This window comes from Syngnathoides biaculeatus, chromosome 12 (genome assembly GCF_019802595.1).
Source record: "Syngnathoides biaculeatus isolate LvHL_M chromosome 12, ASM1980259v1, whole genome shotgun sequence".
In the NCBI taxonomy this organism is placed as follows: domain Eukaryota; kingdom Metazoa; phylum Chordata; class Actinopteri; order Syngnathiformes; family Syngnathidae; genus Syngnathoides; species Syngnathoides biaculeatus.
Window position 1 is genome coordinate 14,658,689 of NC_084651.1, and position 19,113 is coordinate 14,677,801.

Below are 19,113 nucleotides of genomic sequence, written 5' to 3' on the forward strand. Positions count from 1 at the left end.
AACCCATTCGCTCAATTCTGATAGTGTGACCAATCTGCAGGTTATGACCAGTGTTGCATTTTTATCTAAAGAACAGGGTTTTTCTTATCATAGGAAAAATAAATTTTGCTATGTGAAATCTTTTGTCTTTGTGTAAATGTTTTTTTTTTTTCGTATACTGTATATAGAGACATAGGTTTTCTTGTAGCTGGCCTTTAATCTTTTTCACAAGACTGTTTGACCTACTGACCTAACTGGGATACCATCCTTATCCCTCGTGGAGTGCATTGGTCACGTGACAGCTGTAATAATGGTAGAGTCCTGCCTGTGTGTTTTTATGTTTTTTTTTTTTGCCAGACGTGTTCCTGGCCGAGGACTTTCCTTCTAAGCGTTTGTTACTGCGTGCCCACAGTTGATTAGTTCTCAAGTTATTTTAGATAAATTACTAAAAGTGGTATATTATACACTGCACAGAAAATGTTAGTGATACATGAATTGCGGTTGAAATTTTGAGGTGAACCTAAAATGTACGATATCCTTATTTAGACTTTTACCGTAGTTCGTCCTATTTGAACGAAAACAGTATTGTACGTTTATGCTGGGAAATGCGACAACTTCTCGCGAGATTCGGTGATGACGTATACGGACGTTGACGTTCAGCCCATGGGTGAATGTGCCGCGAGAAAGTGAGTTAAAAAATATCCTTCGTGCGACTATCTTTTTGGCCCTCTGGCGATTCTCTACAATGAATTCTGTTTTAATCAACGCAGTATTGTCTAATTTCCCCAACTACGAGCTTCTGTTTGACACTCTGTGCTGGCCAGCTGACGTGTGGCCGGAGACGGACCGTGTCGAGGCGCTGACATCTTTTGTCGAAGGACTCGAGCAATTTTTCGTCCAATCAGAAACAAGTCCATCGACAACCGCGAAAAGACAATTTATACGAGATAAAAGCCAGTCTATCATTTGGACGCATTGTCTCCCTCTTCTCTCCCGAATATCAGCACAAACGGAGGGGGCGCGCTGTCGGGAGAGCACAGCAGCTGTGTGCAGACTTGTGGCCGCCTGTGTCCGGTTAGGTGGCTCTGCTGCTGCTGGCCAAGCCGCTCTGGCCGTCCTGCCTTCGCTGCGGCTGTTCGAGGAGGAACGGCCCAGCGGAGGGACACTGAGCGTGGAGGTTGCCAGTGAAGTCCTGGCTGCCCTGTTTCCGTCTTTAACAGGAGACGAGCTGCTCACGTCGAACATCTTGTCATGTATCTTGTCGGGCTTTAGAACTTTTACAGACGGGTCGCTCACCCGGGTCACTGTCAGGCTCATGCTAGCCCTGCTGGGCTCTTGCGATTATGCTAAAATCGGCACCATTCTCAGCAAGACTTTGAGCGAACTGTGTACCTGGCATGCCTCGGAGCGCACACCCGCCGTAACTGAGCGAGCCCTGCTGTGTTTCACCGCCCTGTCAGACCACCTGTTGGGATCCACTGATCCAGACCCTCGTTCCTGTCTCCTCTTCTGGTGGGTGCTCCAGGACGGACTCATCCACAGTGATAGCGTGTCCCGAAAGAGAGCACTGTACCTGCTCAAAAGGTGTGTGGCATTGTCACAAGAGCAAGGATTGGATTGTCCTTCACGACAAGGTAAAAATGCGCACAGCAAGGTTTGGAAAGCCATCGGAGTTCGATCCATCGATCACTGTCTTCACCTGTAGCACTATACAGTCCACTAGTTGAACAACTAACGTATTTTTACTTCTGCACGTTATTAGAAGTACTTTAACATACTAGTGAGACAAAACTACTTGTGTGTATTTTGGTGCTGATAGCAGGGTCCAAGCAGCTACTAGTGTATGGAACATGCCTACAAATTGGGCCTTGTAGTGTTAGTTGTAGAGCAGTCGGGGTTTTTTTTTTTTTAATTTGTTTGCCAAAGTGGCACGGGTAATAGGGGAAAAAAAAAGCATCACTCGTAAGGCTCAGTTATTCTATTGCACTACATTTTCTTAATGGTGAGGGGGGAAAAATACAAGTATATGAAGCTTAAGATGGGTATCAGGGATGTCAAATGATCACATAGTTTTCCATCCACGTGGCTCACAACTGATTGCTTCAAGATTACAGTTTTGATCAGTCACTTCATTCACATGACTGCACAAGTGAATGATGTCCAGTCAGACAACTGTAATAAAAGTTATCTTTTGAAAATTATATGGTATATTTGTATAGTAGGCGGCATGGTGGATCAGCTGGTAAAGCGTTGGCCTCACAGTTCTGAGGTCCCGGGTTCAATCCCGGACCCGCCTGTGTGGAGTTTGCATGTTCTCCCTGTGCCTGCGTGGGTTTCCTCCAGTCACTCCAGCTTCCTCCCACATTCCAAAAACATATAACATTCATTGGACCCTCTAAATTGCCCCTAAGTCTGATTGTGAGTGCGGCTGTTTGTCTCCATGTGCCCTGCGATTGGCTGGTGACCAGTTCAGGGTGTACCCCGCCTCCTGCCCGGTGACAGCTGGGATAGGCTCCAGCACTCCCCGCAACCCTCATGAGGATAAGTGGTGAAGAAAATGGATGAATGGATATTTCTATAGTAGTCACTGATGGTGTAGTGGTATACACGCCTGCCTTTGGTGCAAGGAGCGTGGGATCAATTCCTCCTCAGTGATGGTGTCGATATCTGCCCTGTGACAGACTGGCGATCAGTTCAAGGTGCAGTCTGGCCTTCGCCCGAAGCTGGCTGGGATAGGCTCCAGCTTTCCCGCAACCCTTGTGACGATAAGCGGGTAAGAAAATGGATGGTTGGACGATGTGGAAAATTGATTCTCAATCCAAAGAAATATGAGGTCCACCAGTAATTAGAAATGTTTGCGTTGAACTTTGAGATTCCACTGTTTGTGGGTTTTTGGTTGCTCCTTCAACAGATCTCATTAGATTGTCCTGGTATACTGAACAGTTCTGTGACTGTATGATTCATTTTCTTTCTTTCTCATTATTTAAGTGAGTGGTGAGGAGGTCCTGTTCAAATGGCAAGCCAAATGCAGTAAAATGCTCAGAGAGTTCTGGGAGGATTATGTACTGGTGATGGAAACCTTGGAGGAAAATCAGGTCCAAAATCTATTCTGATGATGATAATTCAGTTTAGTGTCAGCTTCACTGTAACAGTCCTAAGATTTACTGTACGTGCTGTCTCTTCTTCATATTCAGGTCCATGTTGTCCGCCCAGTTCTGAACAGAGTGGACTCTCTTATCCAAACTACAGCAAATAAAGGTGTTGTTTACTCCTTATGTTGTTTTAAGTCTAGAATCCTTGTATGCTTTCAGGAAACAAAAGTGTGGTGCCACATCTTATTTGTACACGCTCTAATATACTGTACTGTCTTGTGTTTGTAGGTCAGGACCTCTTTCACCCATCGTGGCTGCTGTGTGTGTACCAACGGATGTTCCACAGTGAGAATAAAACGTTAATGCGAGCAGGTGTGTGTCACCTGTTGGACCTTCAAATCCTCCACCAGCCAGCCTTTGCGTCAGCATTTTCTCAGGTAAACCTTGATGGACACATTACTCCGCTTGACTTGACTCTATGCTTCATTCACGGTTAAACTATGGTCTGATTTGCTCCCCAGTTTGTTGTCGGACCTTTCATGGATGTTCTGTCAGAAATGTCACTCTTCTCCATGTGAGATTCTAGACTTTAATATGTTTGAATTACCTTACATTGGATTATAATGATACATTTAATCGACTTAATTATACTTTTCTCCAGGGCAGCGAGCCAGCGTGTTGGAGACTGTCCCGATCTGGCAGTTAAACTCCAAACCTTTTTGAAGAACTTCTTCAGCATTCTGCCAAGAGAGGACCAAGGTACAAACACTTAAGCTTTTTTTTCAGCTAACATAGCATATCTTCTGTTAAAATTGTCTGTTTTTAAGGGCGCGTGCTGCTGCTTCTGATCCAGCAGCTTGGTTCAAAGCATTGGTGTGCAGTGCCCCTCCTCTTCATCTCTCAGGCCCTGTCAAAACTTGATCCGAGCCCAATATTGGCGCTCGATGGGCTTACTGCCTTCAGGTTTGTACCGCATTATGAACAAAACTACTACTTACATGGTTGAAGGCTACAGTAATTGCGTGCTTGGTGTGTCACCCTGCAGGGAGGTACTGCGCTGCACGATGATTACACATCAAGTCCTCCTGAGAGGTGCTGCCCAGTGCTTCTTATTGAGGAGCGCCCTCTGTCTCATGGATGTGGTAAAAAAAAAAAAAAAAAAAAACATACAGTACTCTACATTAGCGGTGTACATGCAGTATTTTGTTTGCGCATCATCATGTGTGATGAATAATGTAATGAATAACGTACGACTGATGTTATGCAATCAATGTTCCTGTTTTTGTGTTAATTTGTAACTAACACCCACAATGCTGATGTTTTAAACATCATCACCACAGTGGAGGGAGTTGTTAAGCTCACCTCTTTTTTTTTTTTTTTTCTTGTTTAGCTCATATTGTCCACTAGTTAGCTCACAGGCTAACTTGTTCGCTCCCAAAAACAAACTGGTAATGTTCCCTTCAATGTCCCTGTTGTTTGAATCTGAGCCCCTGCATATTGAGCAAGACTATGGACTGTGGTGTTTTGGATGGAGTCAACACTGGCAAATGCGTACCAGTCCACCAGTATTCCGTGAGCTCACTAACAGTCAATGACACAACTATCCAAATCTGTCAGGTCACCATGTGAGCCACATGCCGCCTCACCACAACAACGATAATTTGTCAAGTCCAGAGTAACTTTTGTTGATCTTATTTATCAAATGATAAGTCAATATTGAATCGAATCGTAACGGGCCTAATCAACTGTAATATTAATAAGTTACCAGCAGAGGGACCTAGTTGAACATTCTCGTAAGAGTAGCACCAATGTTATTTTAAATTATAACCTGGAATAGCACAGTGTTATATAATGATTATCTTTTTTATGATAATTTATGAAGACACAGGAAACACACCTGCATTTAATGTAGTTCTCTTCAGTGTGATGAAAATGTGTGTCGCAACAGATTACACTGCTGGAAAGTGGGGGGACAGCATTTTTGAAGGGATAAACATCAGATGTACACCACAATGTGATTTGCTTAATTTAATGCACCAGTCACTCACTTGAAAAGTGCACGGGTGTGGTCAGTCATGCCTGCAGATATAAAGTTGCGTGTGTTGTTTGTAATTACAGTATAAGTGTACCCCTTTTCAGAGTGGAGGGGGGCGGTGTCAGGTAAACCAGGAAGTAAAAGTAGGCTGAGCAGCAGCTCGTTGTTAGAGATCGTGTCCTTCCATGTTTAAGAAAAAAAAAAAAGTCAGACTATGGTTCACTGCGCTGGGTCGGTTTTCATGTGCGCTCAGAGTGTGCAGTGGCGCAGCTTAGAGGGAACATTCGTCAAGACTACACAAATTAAATGACGTCTTTCAATATCTATGTATTTGTCATCGTAACAAATTTTAATTGCGTGATTTTTCGTACTTGACTGTGCAGTTTTGCAAGTGCGTTGGCGCGCGGGTGTGTACGCGCCCGTCAAATCACAGTGACTGATGCACTAACGTAAAGGAACCCTAATGCATATGTTGAAACAGGTACAAAATAACAGATTAGTTGGGAGGGCATGAAAAGACATTTTAACTAAATGTCTGGCTGGACTACTGCTCATTACTTCAGTCCATTTAAAAAAAAAAACAAAAAAAAACGGTAGACTTCATAGAAATGACTCCATATAGTTTTCTGCTCTACTGAACATAATTTTTCGAAAGTGGGGGTAAAGAGAAATGTGAGTCACGTTATGTTCTGGTGTCCTGCATTTTTTTAGCATGTCAATATGTATCTCAGGGTTAAGGTAAACCAGAATGTCTTTTTTTCCCCCCAATATTATGCAGCCAACTCTGTACAAGTTCTCATGCATACTCCATTCTGAGTCTCTGTGCACAAGCCTTTCCCAGCTCGAGTCAACAATTAACCGACCATACGTGTTTTTGTAATGTGGCAGGAACAAGGAATAGCTCCTCAACCATAGTAAAAACATGCAATCTCCACAAAGCAAAGCAATTTTTAATGAGATTACACCTAAAAATATAGTACATGCACCAAAAGTCATTTCATCAAAAGGGGCTTGGATCGGTAATTGTCCGATGTCACAATACTTTTGAATAAATTTATCGCTGATTTTCACTGTGACATTGCTGAGATTTCGTTTCAAAAAGGTAGAGCTGATATATTCCCATACTTTCAGAACAGAGTGACCCTCGATGACGTCTTTACCTTCCTGGGCAATTTCCGAGCCGATGAGTCGCTTTGTCGAGGCACAGCACTTTGGAATGAGGTATGTTGTACTGTGTTTGCTTATCTCGCCATCTTGAGCTGCTCACACCAGTTCATGTAAGAAACCTTCTGCCTCCTCATATGGTTTGTGCCAGGTGTGTGACTGGCTCTCAAGCAATGAGGGCAGCTTTAAGACAAGTGATGATGGTGTTACCTCTAGCAAGGAAACCATAAAAGTGTATGTTCATGGCAAACTACATGAGTTTCTAAGAGTTCCAGCATGCACTGGTAAGCTTGGATGGAAGCCATTTTTTAAATCTTTACTTTTTTGTTTTTCACCAGTTATTATGCTTTGCAGGCCAGACAGAGAGTTTACCTGACACCAAAGAGGCTGACATGTTGGCTAGGTCCATTATGCTATGGACTGACATTGAGGGGAGTCAACCTGGAGCTAAGATTGCTGACAGCCTACATTTGTTAATGTCTCCTATCATGGACACTTTGAGTCGGGTTGGTAGCAACATCTACATGCCTGAAAGGAAGAGTGACAAAAGCTTGCAACTCGTCCTCCGACTGCTCCAGCTTAGAGAAACACAGAAGGAACATGGTTTGTATAATAATGTAGTTGCTTACAGATGCGTAGAACATGGTCATGATAAAATTAAAAAAAAACATGCTCTTAGGAATAGTTGAATATATATATATATTGAATATAAATATTTAAGTGTGGTTCTTATTGTTGATATGGCGTATAACTGCCCTGAAATTTACTGAGAGCTGTTGAAAAATGGAATTTACTGTATGTTTTGCATTTGTCCTTGTCATTACTTGTCATTGCTTGACACAGCCCGCGCATTGCACTTTGTAGGTTTAGTTGTGGTTGGTGACCATGATTAGACGAATTTTAATTACAAGAACAATCAGACAACAGGATTTTCTAAAATTCTGATGATCCACTTTGTCATGATAATGTGTCTCTTTCTTTAAAAAAAAATATATTATTGTTCTCAAATTGGTAAATGAAAAATGGATACAGGTAAAACCCAATTAGTGAGTCACATTTCATGTATTTTATCGTTGGTTCTACCAGGGGATGAAGTGACCACTGCTTTGGAGGGGCTCATTTTCCAGTTTATAGATTCAATTCAGGAGTTCATCTTGAGGCGTCTGTGTGGGGAACTGCAAGAGGTAAACAACAGTCCACACATTATACGGATCCCGAGTCCATTTAATAGGTGATGTTTTTTTGTTTTGTGCAGTTGTGTGATGTGGAGCGGGCGCAGCTCTATTTGTGTGTCTTGAAGCAGCTGGCCATGCACAGCTGTAAAATTCAACAAGATTCCTTCCCGAAACTCATTAAGTACAGTCTGAATGTCCTGAAAGAACCACCCCAGCAGGTATGAAGCAAAATATTATTGCTACCGTTGAACTTTTTCAGTTATTCGTCATACTTCTTCTGGTAGATCCCCTCAGTGGGTAGTCAGGTGGTCAGAGCAGTTGCTATGGCATCTCTTGCCATGGTATGTCAGCTATTGGAGCAGCAAGAAATTGGCCTGGAAACGCTTTCTCTTCTAAAACAACTGAACGAGCACTTCTACAAGCCAGTGCCGTTTCCTTGGCAAAGTCATTCAACTTTGGGTCGCTTCAATGAGAGGCTACTTAAACCTCAGACAACAGACAGTTCGGGGTCAGTGACTGAGATAATCTGAAAATGTTAACACACTTGCCTGTCATATTAAAGTGACACTTTCTCAGTAACGAAAGTTTCCAGGGTCTTCTGCGAGACTGGGGTCGCACAGCTGCCCACTTCATGCGAGACCAGTGGATTTGCCTGAGTTTCCTCACCAAAACACTCGGGTTTCAGGATTTCGAGCTCCCCAAAAACAAAGAGACTGTCATAGCAGCTCTGAGCTGCTGCGTGGATGCTCTCGCTCTTCTGCCCAGCGACCTGGTGCTGCCGGTTCTCGCCTTCATGGAGACGGCGCTACCACAAGTGAGTCTCTGTGTGTGAATTTAGACAGGACAGTCGTGTCTGGTGTTAGAATGTCATATTCTGATCTCAGTTAGTACATGAAGATGAATCCCTCTGTGTGGAAGCTGTGAGTCAGTGCTGGGAGCTAGTCCATGGGCTCAGCAATAATGCCCATGACTTTTGGCCTGCCCTAAAAGGCTTCATCTCAGTGGCCTTCCACCAAAAGCTGCTGTTGCTCACAGACAGTCAGGCCCCAGTCCTGACAAAAACCGTGAAACAGGTAATCAGCACAAGTACAGTATGTCCAATACTTTGTCCAAAAATTGATTTCATAATATTGGTGTTTTTCTGTAGATTGCTGTTGAGATCATGGAGTTTTCTGAGTCCAAGAATGGAGTTTTTAGTGTGCTGCTGGAACACTGTTGTCAAACGTGGTTGCCTGCTAGTGAACAAAGCAGGAACCCAGATGACAACAATTTCTCCAGTGTCTTTAGTTATATTAACATCATGGCTGAGGGCTGCATTTATGGCCCTGTGTTCAGGAGAGATCAGCGGTACTGATGACAGTCTATCAGTGTTTTCTTGCGTTTTTTTTTTTCTGTGATTCATTTCCTTTTTTTTTCTTATTTTTTTTCCAAAGGCTTGTTCAAGATGTCCAGGCATATGTGGAGCAACTTGGTGAGCTATGTGCCGCCAACGCCGTGGTCACCAGGTTAGGAAGTACTGCAATTTCCTCCAACTTCCCAAAAACATGCACTAATTAGAGACTCTAAATTGCCCCTAGGTGTGATTGTGAGTTGGAGTGCTGTCTGTCTCCACAATCGTTGTGAGCATAAGTGCCTCAGAAAATGGATGCATGTATAGATGTACTATGTGTAAATATTTGGAGGATGGTGCAGTGGACAAATACATGAAATGTGCAGCCATTTAAACAACTTACTCAAACAACAAGAATCTCCCTCATTCACATGTTAATGTGCTCATTTATTTCTAAATAACAGTTGTCTTTCCTAGTTTATTTTGTTACATTTGGCTTCTCTATTTACATTTTGAAGTCATCATGCAGCCTTAAGCTTGTTGTAATTCCTAATTGTGATACCTGTTAAGTATACACAGGCATTTAATTGTCAACTTTAACAATGTGCTACTGTTTAACAGTTAAGAACATTGCTGGAGAGTAATTTTTACCCTTTGACTGGAGGTGTTAATTTTCAGTATTTTATATATTGTATCAGTATATTATTCTATTGTTGTGATCAAGGTTTCGATTTTTGCACGTTGCTGCTAAACATCTTTCTTGGCATGCCAGATTTGAACAAATACTTTTCATTTCCAGTGACAACAGAGATGACCAACTACCTCGCATGTACACACTGGCTTTTCTTAGTCGGCTGGATGTTTCTAACCTTCTGCACGAACAACTGATGGAGCAGCTTGTTGTCATTCTTTTAAAAAAGGTAATTGATAATTCCACATTCGTAATGGCCATATCTTCAGTGTCATATGTGTATTATTGTGGGGTGTACAAAGCTAAGTTTAATACAATGTGGTTCAGTTCTCAACAGACGAAGTATAACTATAGTGAATTTTAAGTTATAATTTGCCGATAGCTGAAATACAGTAAACAGGTCACTTTGTCATACCTCCTGTGAAATGTTCTAACCAGGACAAAAACATGTCAAAGTCAGTACGTATCTCCAGTAACTCTCTACAACATCGCGTGAAAAACAGAATATGGCAGACAGTGTTAATGATGCTCCCCAAATTCAAAGAGGTAAGTCAGTGGCATCTTAATCATTACATCTGTGACCAGGGAAAATATAACTTCTTGTCTGTTTTGTAAATGTGCATAGGGGTTTGTGGCCTCTATACTGAGCAGTGTCTTTGAGGCTGGCTTCTGCAGTAACCAGGCTTCAGTCAAGTACATGATTGAGTGGACAATGATTCTGATCCTTGTCCATTATCCCAAATATATTGACAGCTTTTGGGCATGCTTCAACATGGTGAGCTTGCACACTTTTTAGGCAAACCTTACTCTTTGATAGGTTAGTCAAATTCACACTTCGTCAAGTCAAGTATATAGTGCCAACACATTGTGGCAATCTGAGAATATGTTGGGTTTATTTTCAGAAGTGTGTGTACATATAGATAGACACAAATGAGAATTTTATACTTCTTTTTGGCACCCTTTGATCTGGAATAATAACCTTATTGGCCATTTCATTGATTAAATGGATTAGGAAGAACCAAATTGCATTGTCTTCTTTTAATAAACATGATACTGGTTAATAAAAATAAAATACTTAATGCTTAGTTTCACTTTGTTTACAGTTTTGCTCTATTTTGTTGACCACTGTGCTGTAAATACAGGTAAACTAAATGGTTTAAAATAAACTAACACATATTTTTTGTGTAGCATCATGAAGGAACCAAGACTGGCATCTGTACCTTCTTTGCAGTCCTCGTGCATTTCTCTGTCATCATTCCCAAACTTCAGGATCCAGTGAGACACCTTCAAAATGTCACTGGTTGTAAAATCACTTTCCACACCTTAAACATTTTCTCCCTTTGCCATTAAGGATATACATTTGGGAAAGGCACTTGACATCAGCCTTCAGTGGTGTTTCCACCATAACTTCAGTGTTCGTCTGTATGCCCTGCTGGCCTTAAAGCGTGTTTGGAGTTTGGTGGAAGTCAGAGGAGAGAAAACTGTTGAAGGTCTGAGGGCGCTGTCCACTGTCGTCAAGGCCTGTCTCCACCAGACTGAGGCCTTGAAGAACACGGGGTGAGAATATGACAGTACAAAAACTGCAAAAAGTATCAATTTTCAGTTTTGAAAATATTTCTGCTAACCTTTAGGAATGCCAACAAGAACTGGACCAGGATTCAAGAGCACTTCTTCTTTGGTACCTTTCATCCAATCAGAGATTACAGCATTGAGGTAAGTTTGTACAACACATGCAAAAATTATGTTCTAGTATTTTTATGCTTGAATGTGAATTACAGCATGTAATTATTTTATTTATCGTAGACAATATTCTACACTTTTCCAAGTCTGTCAGGGTTGGCTGATGATGAGTGGATACTTCCTTTGAAGTTTAAGAAGCTGTCAGGCTTTTCTCAAACACCTCCTTTGAGGAATACTACTCCCGACCTTAGCCAGCTCCAGCCCGGAGACTGGATCCAGCAGGATAAAAGTACTGTAGCACATGCAACTAGGCCACCTGAATCAAATCTGATGCTTTTTAGTTGAATTGTAATTTTTCTTGTCTCTCCCAGGTGAGGAGGACAACGAGGAGCGGTGGGCTGAGGTGCAGAAGAAAATAACCCCCTGGAGGTTGGACATCTTGGAGCAGGACCTCGAGCTTCAACTGGTTCCTCTGCAGAGAGCAGCTCGCCTGGGCAAGCAACATAGCGCGCTGCTGGTGGTCGCCTCACTCATCGACAAGCCAACAAACCTTGGAGGTCATCATCACACTATACAGCTAAGACAACGCAATTCTTATTCAGACCTGCTAAATGTTACGCGACGTTCATATTTTGTTAGGGAAATAACTGAGCATTTACCCGATTCTGCCTTAACAGTGATTGTTCCGGATATTTGGAGGGGAAAAAAATCCAGCGTTTGACATTACCGTTGCATCCACTTTGAACAGCTGCTTAATGCAACGCTATTCTAATATGCCTTCCAGCTGCCAAGCTGCAGAGGCGAATGTTCTCTTTGTGTCCATTGCCAACGCATTCTAAATCATCATCACAGGCTTGGTTGCGAATAAGCTACACTTCTAACCATGCTTTTTACAAGTGTCTCAGAGGGAAGGCGAGGAGTGGATCGGCAAAGATAATGTCAAAGCGTGTCATGCAGTCGCAACATTGAAACAAGTGATTTGATGATACATTCCAGTTCACCTACTTGGAACAACAAAATAACAGTAATAAAGTATGGTGCTGTGAACAATGTGACATTTGTGGAAGAATGCACTACAATGAGTAAAGAGATGATATGGTATGTCACAGAATAGAACTTCGTCCTAACTGCTTCATCCTAACCAGAAATTAATAGTACGTTACGGCACACTTCACTTCGGTCACCTTCAGAACCATGTTCTGGTTAAAAGCATATTATTATTATTATTGAGAAATATCTAGAATAAATGATAAGATAATGGGTTGCAGAGTGTAGACTGGCTAGCACATCTGTGTCACAGTTTTAATGACATAGGTTCAAATCTGGTCATGCCAGTGGATTCACATCTTCTCCCCATGCCTGCGTGGGTTTTCTCGGACATCTTAAAATCATGCACGGTAAAATAATTGAACAGTCTAAATTTCCCGTTGGTGTGACTGTGAGCGTTTCAGCAATTTGGTTGTTTTGTGAAGTATAGTGCTGAGTTTTAATCGTGTTAGTTTTTTTTTTTTTTTTTCTTAACCAGGGTTGAAAACTGAATTGGCAAAAGTAATTCATAGTAGCTGATATTTTTTATGATGGAATGTCAAACTCTCTTATTCTGGTGCATTGATTCAGGCTGCAATTACGTCCACCATGACAAGGCTGATTTAATGAAAACATCAAAATTACATATTGAACCCAGAATTTATTGGCGATTATAACTATGGGAAAGTAACGTTCTTGACAAAATTTTGAAAATATGGAAATTCATACAAATTTGGAATAGGTTCCAGCCTGCCCGTGACCCTCGTGAGGATAAGCGTTACCGACAATGTACGGAGGGATGTTCTTAAAGTGAATTTTTATAGGTTGGCAGCTCTGCTTCTTTATACTGCACACCTCTGAGAGTAACACAAGCAAAATGTGTTGGTTTGTATGGTTGTAGGTCTGTGCCGGACCTGTGAGATCTTTGGTGCCAGTGCGTTGGCGCTAGACAACCTCCGTCACATCACTGACAAACACTTTCAGTCCCTCAGTGTCTCATCTGAACTTTGGCTTCCTCTCCTGGAGGTGACCCTCATCACATTTGACTCCTCTATTCCAGTACCGTACTTTACTAGTCCACTGGGACACATGGTCACTGGCCCCTGCATTAAGTTTACCTGGATCATCTAAGGTCATAAAAGAGTAGGATCAAAAATATATTCATTTAAAAGTGTCTTTATTGTTATAGTCTTAGTTTTCAGTGGTGTTTTTACATCATGGTGATAATGGTTTCTCATACTTTGTTTGCCATCTTGAATTACAAGAGAGTGATGAAATATTAGAAGTGGCTCTCACTATGATGCAAACCAGTTCTACACTACTGTATAACCACAATAATAAGCATATGCTTTAATCAATCAAAACTAAACTACTGTGTATACGGGTATATATACCGTGTTTGCTGAATCTATTTCCTGCATTGTGTAAGTGTACCTTATGTTGTGCCCACTGAGCCTAGTCTGCTTTAGTTTCAAATGATTCCAGTTCAAGGAAGTGAAAATGTTGAAACCCATTCATTTATAAATCCAAATATCCAACAGTAATGTGTAACGAATAGAAAAAAAAATACAATATGTGATTTCAATTGTAACTAATATTGTTCTTCACATCTTACAAGCATTTCTCATTTACAGTACTTCCTACAACCAATTCATTGCACATTTTACCCTTTTTTTATCGTCCTTCCAAGGCACAGGAGTTAGAAGTTTTTTATTTTTGTCTTGTGTCATTTGTTTTTGTTGTGCTCATATTTAAACTGAATGTGTTTTCTAATTAGGTAAAGCCGTTGGAGCTCACGGACTTTCTGCAATTGAAGAAGAGTGAGGGCTACTGCATTGTCGGTGTGGAGCAGACTGCTAACAGTCAGAGCCTTCAGGACTACCAGTTTCTTGAAAAGACTCTGCTACTTCTTGGGTATGACTTGTGAAACCCTAGTATGGTATTGCTCCAGTACACAATGGTTTGCATTTAAAAAGTTGTGGTCATTGAACAATTTAATTCACATTCACACAGATCCCCATTTATGAGTCTTCAATTAGTGTAACCTGCATGTTTTTTTTGTTCTGTTTTTAATGTAAGAAAAAAATGCTCAAGTAGTGAGGTTGAAGTCTTATAGTGAAGAAAATAAATATTTGAACACCCTGGCAAATTGCAAGTTCTCCCACTTAGAAATTATGAAGGGGTCTGAAATTTTCATCATAGCTGCTTACACACTGTGAGAGAGAGCTTCAGGTCATTGTAATGTTGAAAGACCCAGCCACGACCCATCTTCAATGCTCTGACTGAGCGAAAGAGCTTGTTCCCCAAAAAGGGTTAGAAATCTCACAATACTTGGCTGCGGTCATCCTCTCCTTAATACAGTGCAGTCATCTTGTCCATTGTGCAGAAAAACACCACCAAAGCATGATGCTACCACCACCCTGCTTCACAGTAGGGATGTTCTTCTTGGGAAGGGACTCATCATTTGTCCTCCTCCTTACAGGGTTAGTGGAATTATGACCAAAAACTTCCATTATGGTCTCATCTGACCACAAAACATTCTCCCATAACTCCGCTGTATCATCCAAATGGTCATTGACAAACTTAAGACGGGCCTTGACATGTGCTGGTTTAAGCAGGGGAACCTTCCATGCCATGCATGATTTTAAACCATAACTTCTTAGTGTATTACCAACAGTCACCTTGGAAACGGTGGTCCCAGCTCTTTTCAGGTCATTGACCAAGTCCTGTCGTGTAGTCCTAGGATGATTCCTCACCTTTCTAAGGATCATTGTGACCCCACGAGATGATATCTTGCATGGGGCTCCACTCCGATTTGGGATTGACCATGATGTTTACCTTCTTCCATTTTCTAATGATCGCTCCAACAGTGGACCTTATTTCACCAAGCTGCTTGGCAATTTCTCCGGAGCCCTTCTCAGCCATGTGGAGTTGTACAATTTTGTCTCTGGTGTCTTTGGGCAGCTCTTTGGTCTTGGCCACGTTACAAGTTTGAGTCTTACTAATTGTATGTGGTGGACAGGTGTCTTTATGCGGCTAACGACCTCACACAGGTGCATCTGATTCAGGATAATATGTGGCGTGGTGGTGGACGTTTAAAGGCTGTCTAACAGGTCTTTGAGGGTCAAAATTCTAGCTGAGAGACAGGTGTTCAAATAATTATTTGCAGCTGTATCACACAAATAAATCTTTAAAAAAATCATACATTGTGATTTCTGGATTTTTTTCTTTCAGATTATCTCTCTCACAGTAGACATGCAGCTATGATGAAAATTTCAGTGCCCTCCATGATTTTTAAGTTGGATAACTTGCAATTTAGCAGGTTGTTCAAATACTTATTTTCTTCACTGCATTAGACTCGACACCAATCACCAAAATCATGATTGTGTAAATCCCAAGTCACATACTGTAGACATCCCCATCTTCTTTGCCATCTAAATGGTTTCCGGTACAATTCAAAACCGATGGCAAATGGTTTGTAGAGCAGAGTTTGGGGCAGGACCATTTTGTGGATCAAAGCTTAGGACAATTGTCAAAATATACAATACAGTACTGTGTATTTAGAAGGCTTAGCATAGCAATCCCAAATAGGTAATTGTGTCACACAAATTAACTAATGATCCCACCTCCACACACTGAGCACAACGCAAGCCAAATTTACTGTGAAAATTGAACTTTACCCCCATCTTGTCTATTAGTTACATCCCGCCTTTCCCTTCTGAGTTTTGCGCAGGAAAAAGGTATGAGCTGACGAATGTATTTAATTTGGACTAACTTGCTCAGCCCGTTTCCCAGCGGGGCATCCACTCTTACTGCTTCTGTCAGAACATGCAGGGCTATAATTGGCTCTCCCTCAGGATATTAGAGCACAGAGTGTTGACAGCAGCAGGGATCTTCATCTACTATAATATTGTTTGGGGCATGAAGGAAAGAAAGATGCACATTATTTTATCGCTCAAGTATTTTGTTCTTGTAGTCACTTGACAAAACTTGTGTTTATGCAAAGTTTTGGATACTGCCTTCTTGAAGAGACAGGACAGTATTGCTGTAGGAGTTTATTTTGTTGAAGACCTCTTTTAACCCTCTGTTGACCCATGTTGTATTTTTGCACATGGTACATTAGGGCCCCTTTTCTAGTTTACCGACTTGGCATTTGCCATTATTGGCCAGTGTTGTACAATTACAGATAACCTGGAACCCTGCTTGGTTAACAGAGGGTTAACAGGAGCCATCTTCTCACCCAATTGCACTCAGGAAAAATAGAGATCATTAAATTGCCAGTGCCCTCTTTAAACTCATTGATAACTACTCTCATTACACCTTTACATTCACTGAACACAAAATTACTTTAGGTACAATAAACCTGCATGCTCCACTGAGTCTCCTCGATAACAACACAGTGCAAACGCTTTGTTGCTTAATGTCAAGAACATACATGGAAGTGCATGTTTGCTAGAGTGGATGCATCATCACTGTCTGTTATTATAGGCTGGAGGCCAAGGTTGCTCAATTCCTGATTGTCAGCACTTCAGGAAATGAATTCACTTGACAGCCTGTGGTTTTGTAATCAAACTAAATGGGTAGTGCTGTATTGCATCATCAGATAGAATGAAAACTTTAATAAAGAAGTTTGAAAGATTTGCCACATAGCCCTAACCCTGCATCATCAGATAGAATGAAAACTTTAATAAAGAAGTTTGAAAGATTTGCCACATAACAGTGCTGTGCATTAAAATTGTGAAAATTAAATTCTTGATAGATTGAATACATTACAGATTTTATGAGTAGTAGAGTAGACCACTTTTCTCTAGGTTCAGTATTGATGTTTATCTCCTCTGCATGTATGGTCAAATTCCCATTTAAGTTGTCAGCTGTAATCGCAGGTAATGCAAGAAATGCTGACCCAGACTTAAAATATTGTTTTTTGTTTTTTTTTTTAATCACAGTAACGAACGAGAAGGCATCCCCGCCAACTTGCTTCAGCTGCTGGACGTGTGTGTGGAGATCCCTCAGCAAGGGGTCATCCGCTCACTCAACGTACATGTGAGCGCCGCCCTGCTGATCTGGGAGTACACTCGCCAACGCGTGAAGTGAAAACATGGCTTAGACCAAACCACCTGACATCTGATCCTGGCATCCGCTTATAATCAGTCAACAAATGTAGGGTTTCAATTCTTAATGCAAACCACAATGCAAACACATCAGACTTTTCATTATGGAAGTTACAAACGTCTCTGTTCCCGTAATGGGTCACGAAATGGAGATCATCACTGCTTATTCCGTTGAAGTATTCCACTGAGCATCATGTTAAGAAAAATAAAACCCATCTCAGTGCCCGCAGAGCAGCAATTCCAGTTTTTACCGTCTTTTCCAATGAGGCAATTACTTTTGACTCACAGGAACTTTAAAGACCAGTTCATAAGACAACCTGTGCTCGAAAACATTCAACGTTATTTTGATGTTTTTATACCAACCGATGCCACTGGGTGAGCTCAGACGTATTAATGTGATCCAAAACAGTTGTGTGTTTTCTGGTCCATTTCACTTTCTTTTTTCCTCCTTAGGGTGGCAGGTGAGCTGGGTAGGTGAGCCTACCCAGCTGAGTTTTTGCAAGAGGCAGTGTGGGTACACCCTCGACTGCTTGTTGGCCAATGGCAGGGCACAAAAGACAAACATTGGCACTCACATTCACTCCTATGAGTATTTTAGTGTTTGGGAATTTTCTAGTCTTAACGCAAACAATTACTTTTTAACTTATTTGTCAAAATACAGTTGCATTGTGAGGAGAAGCGAGAAGTCATTTGTATTTAGAGTTAAGTGTTCAATTTTTTGGTTGAACACATTGATTGAAGGCAGGAATGGTGATTGAGTGGGTAGCACATTGTTTTTAGATTTGGAGTTCAATTCCTAGCTATGGCCTTCCTTTGTGGGGTTAATTTGCACATTGTCCCCATGGTTGCTTCCTCCCCTTTCCACAAACATCCTTCATAGGTGAATTAACAACTAACTCGTCCTTAGGTTTGAATTAGTATTTGATTTGTAGTCAAAACTAATTAAAATTATACATACCATGTAAAAAAAAAAATGCCAGAGGAGTGGAAGAAAAACATATAAAACTGTTTGCAAATGATTGTTTTTTAATAGATGAACATAAACTATTTTTTTAAAGATGTCAGTCAGGTGAATGTGAGAGATTTAAAAAAAAAATAGATTGCATGATCATGAGTGTCTTCATTTCCTTTTTGTGTAGTTCTGTAGCACATATGTATTTACAATTTTATTGACTGTTCAAATCAAAAAGTGACCTTATAAACGTTCCTTTTTAATATATGTTGAGATGAGCCAAATTGTGTATAATATTCCTTTACTCTGATGAAATAATCAATGTATTCATACTTGTATTATTTATTAGCAAGGCGAGCCGGATTTTTCTTTTTTTGTTAAATTTCAGAAAGGTATGTTATAAAGTTCAGTCAACGGGTTAGCCCACACAAAGTACTTGACCTAGACTCCCCCCTGGTTTGACGAATGACTGATTGTTTTTTTGTTTGTTTGTTTTTTTTGTTTATGTGTGCCAAGTGAGTGCCAGTCCAGGGTGTAACCCGCATCTCACCCAAAGTCAGTGGAGAGGCTGCAGCACACTCACCACCCTAATGAGAATAAAATGAATGAATGGATGAATACAAGTTGAGTTAAATCAGTAACTTTTAGTTTTTTTTATTGGGGGGGGGGATTGTTTGCATGAAACCATTTTATTGTATATTGTAAATACTTTAAAGTTGAATTGTTTGGGAAAATAAAGGCGTGGTTGAATCTCATGTTTGCTACCTGAACTAACGAATAAACCTATCGTGGAAGAAGATGTAAGATTGTCCTCCATCCTCCCACATTCAGGCGGGTCCCCTCGGTAGTCACGTGACGAGCCAGCCTAATTGCGAGCC

General features: G+C 41.1%; 1 protein-coding gene across 6 annotated transcripts; it reads left to right on the forward strand.

Moving 5' to 3' along the window:
- Positions 1-158: 158 nt before the first annotated feature.
- On the forward strand, positions 159-18,983 carry tarbp1 (TAR (HIV-1) RNA binding protein 1). 6 transcript variants are annotated; one of them, XM_061836726.1, is made up of 30 exons: positions 1,459-1,563; positions 2,661-2,752; positions 2,968-3,074; positions 3,174-3,237; positions 3,360-3,508; positions 3,593-3,645; positions 3,733-3,830; positions 3,899-4,034; positions 4,117-4,213; positions 6,238-6,327; positions 6,422-6,554; positions 6,625-6,873; positions 7,357-7,454; positions 7,526-7,663; positions 7,730-7,953; positions 8,022-8,259; positions 8,330-8,518; positions 8,593-8,792; positions 8,879-8,950; positions 9,575-9,695; positions 9,905-10,012; positions 10,092-10,241; positions 10,655-10,741; positions 10,818-11,023; positions 11,098-11,179; positions 11,270-11,435; positions 11,518-11,703; positions 13,074-13,198; positions 13,950-14,086; positions 17,119-18,983. In XM_061836726.1, the coding sequence occupies exons 3-30, from the start codon at positions 3,015-3,017 to the stop codon at positions 17,264-17,266; spliced, it is 3,804 nt and encodes a 1,267-aa protein (XP_061692710.1). In that variant the 5' UTR covers positions 1,459-1,563; positions 2,661-2,752; positions 2,968-3,014; the 3' UTR covers positions 17,267-18,983. The 6 variants fall into 6 exon arrangements, 5 of the variants coding, with proteins under 5 accessions (XP_061692707.1, XP_061692708.1, XP_061692711.1 ...); XM_061836725.1 differs by having other exon boundaries at positions 1,482-1,613; XM_061836723.1 differs by lacking the exon at positions 2,661-2,752 and having other exon boundaries at positions 175-1,613.
- Positions 18,984-19,113: the final 130 nt, after the last annotated feature.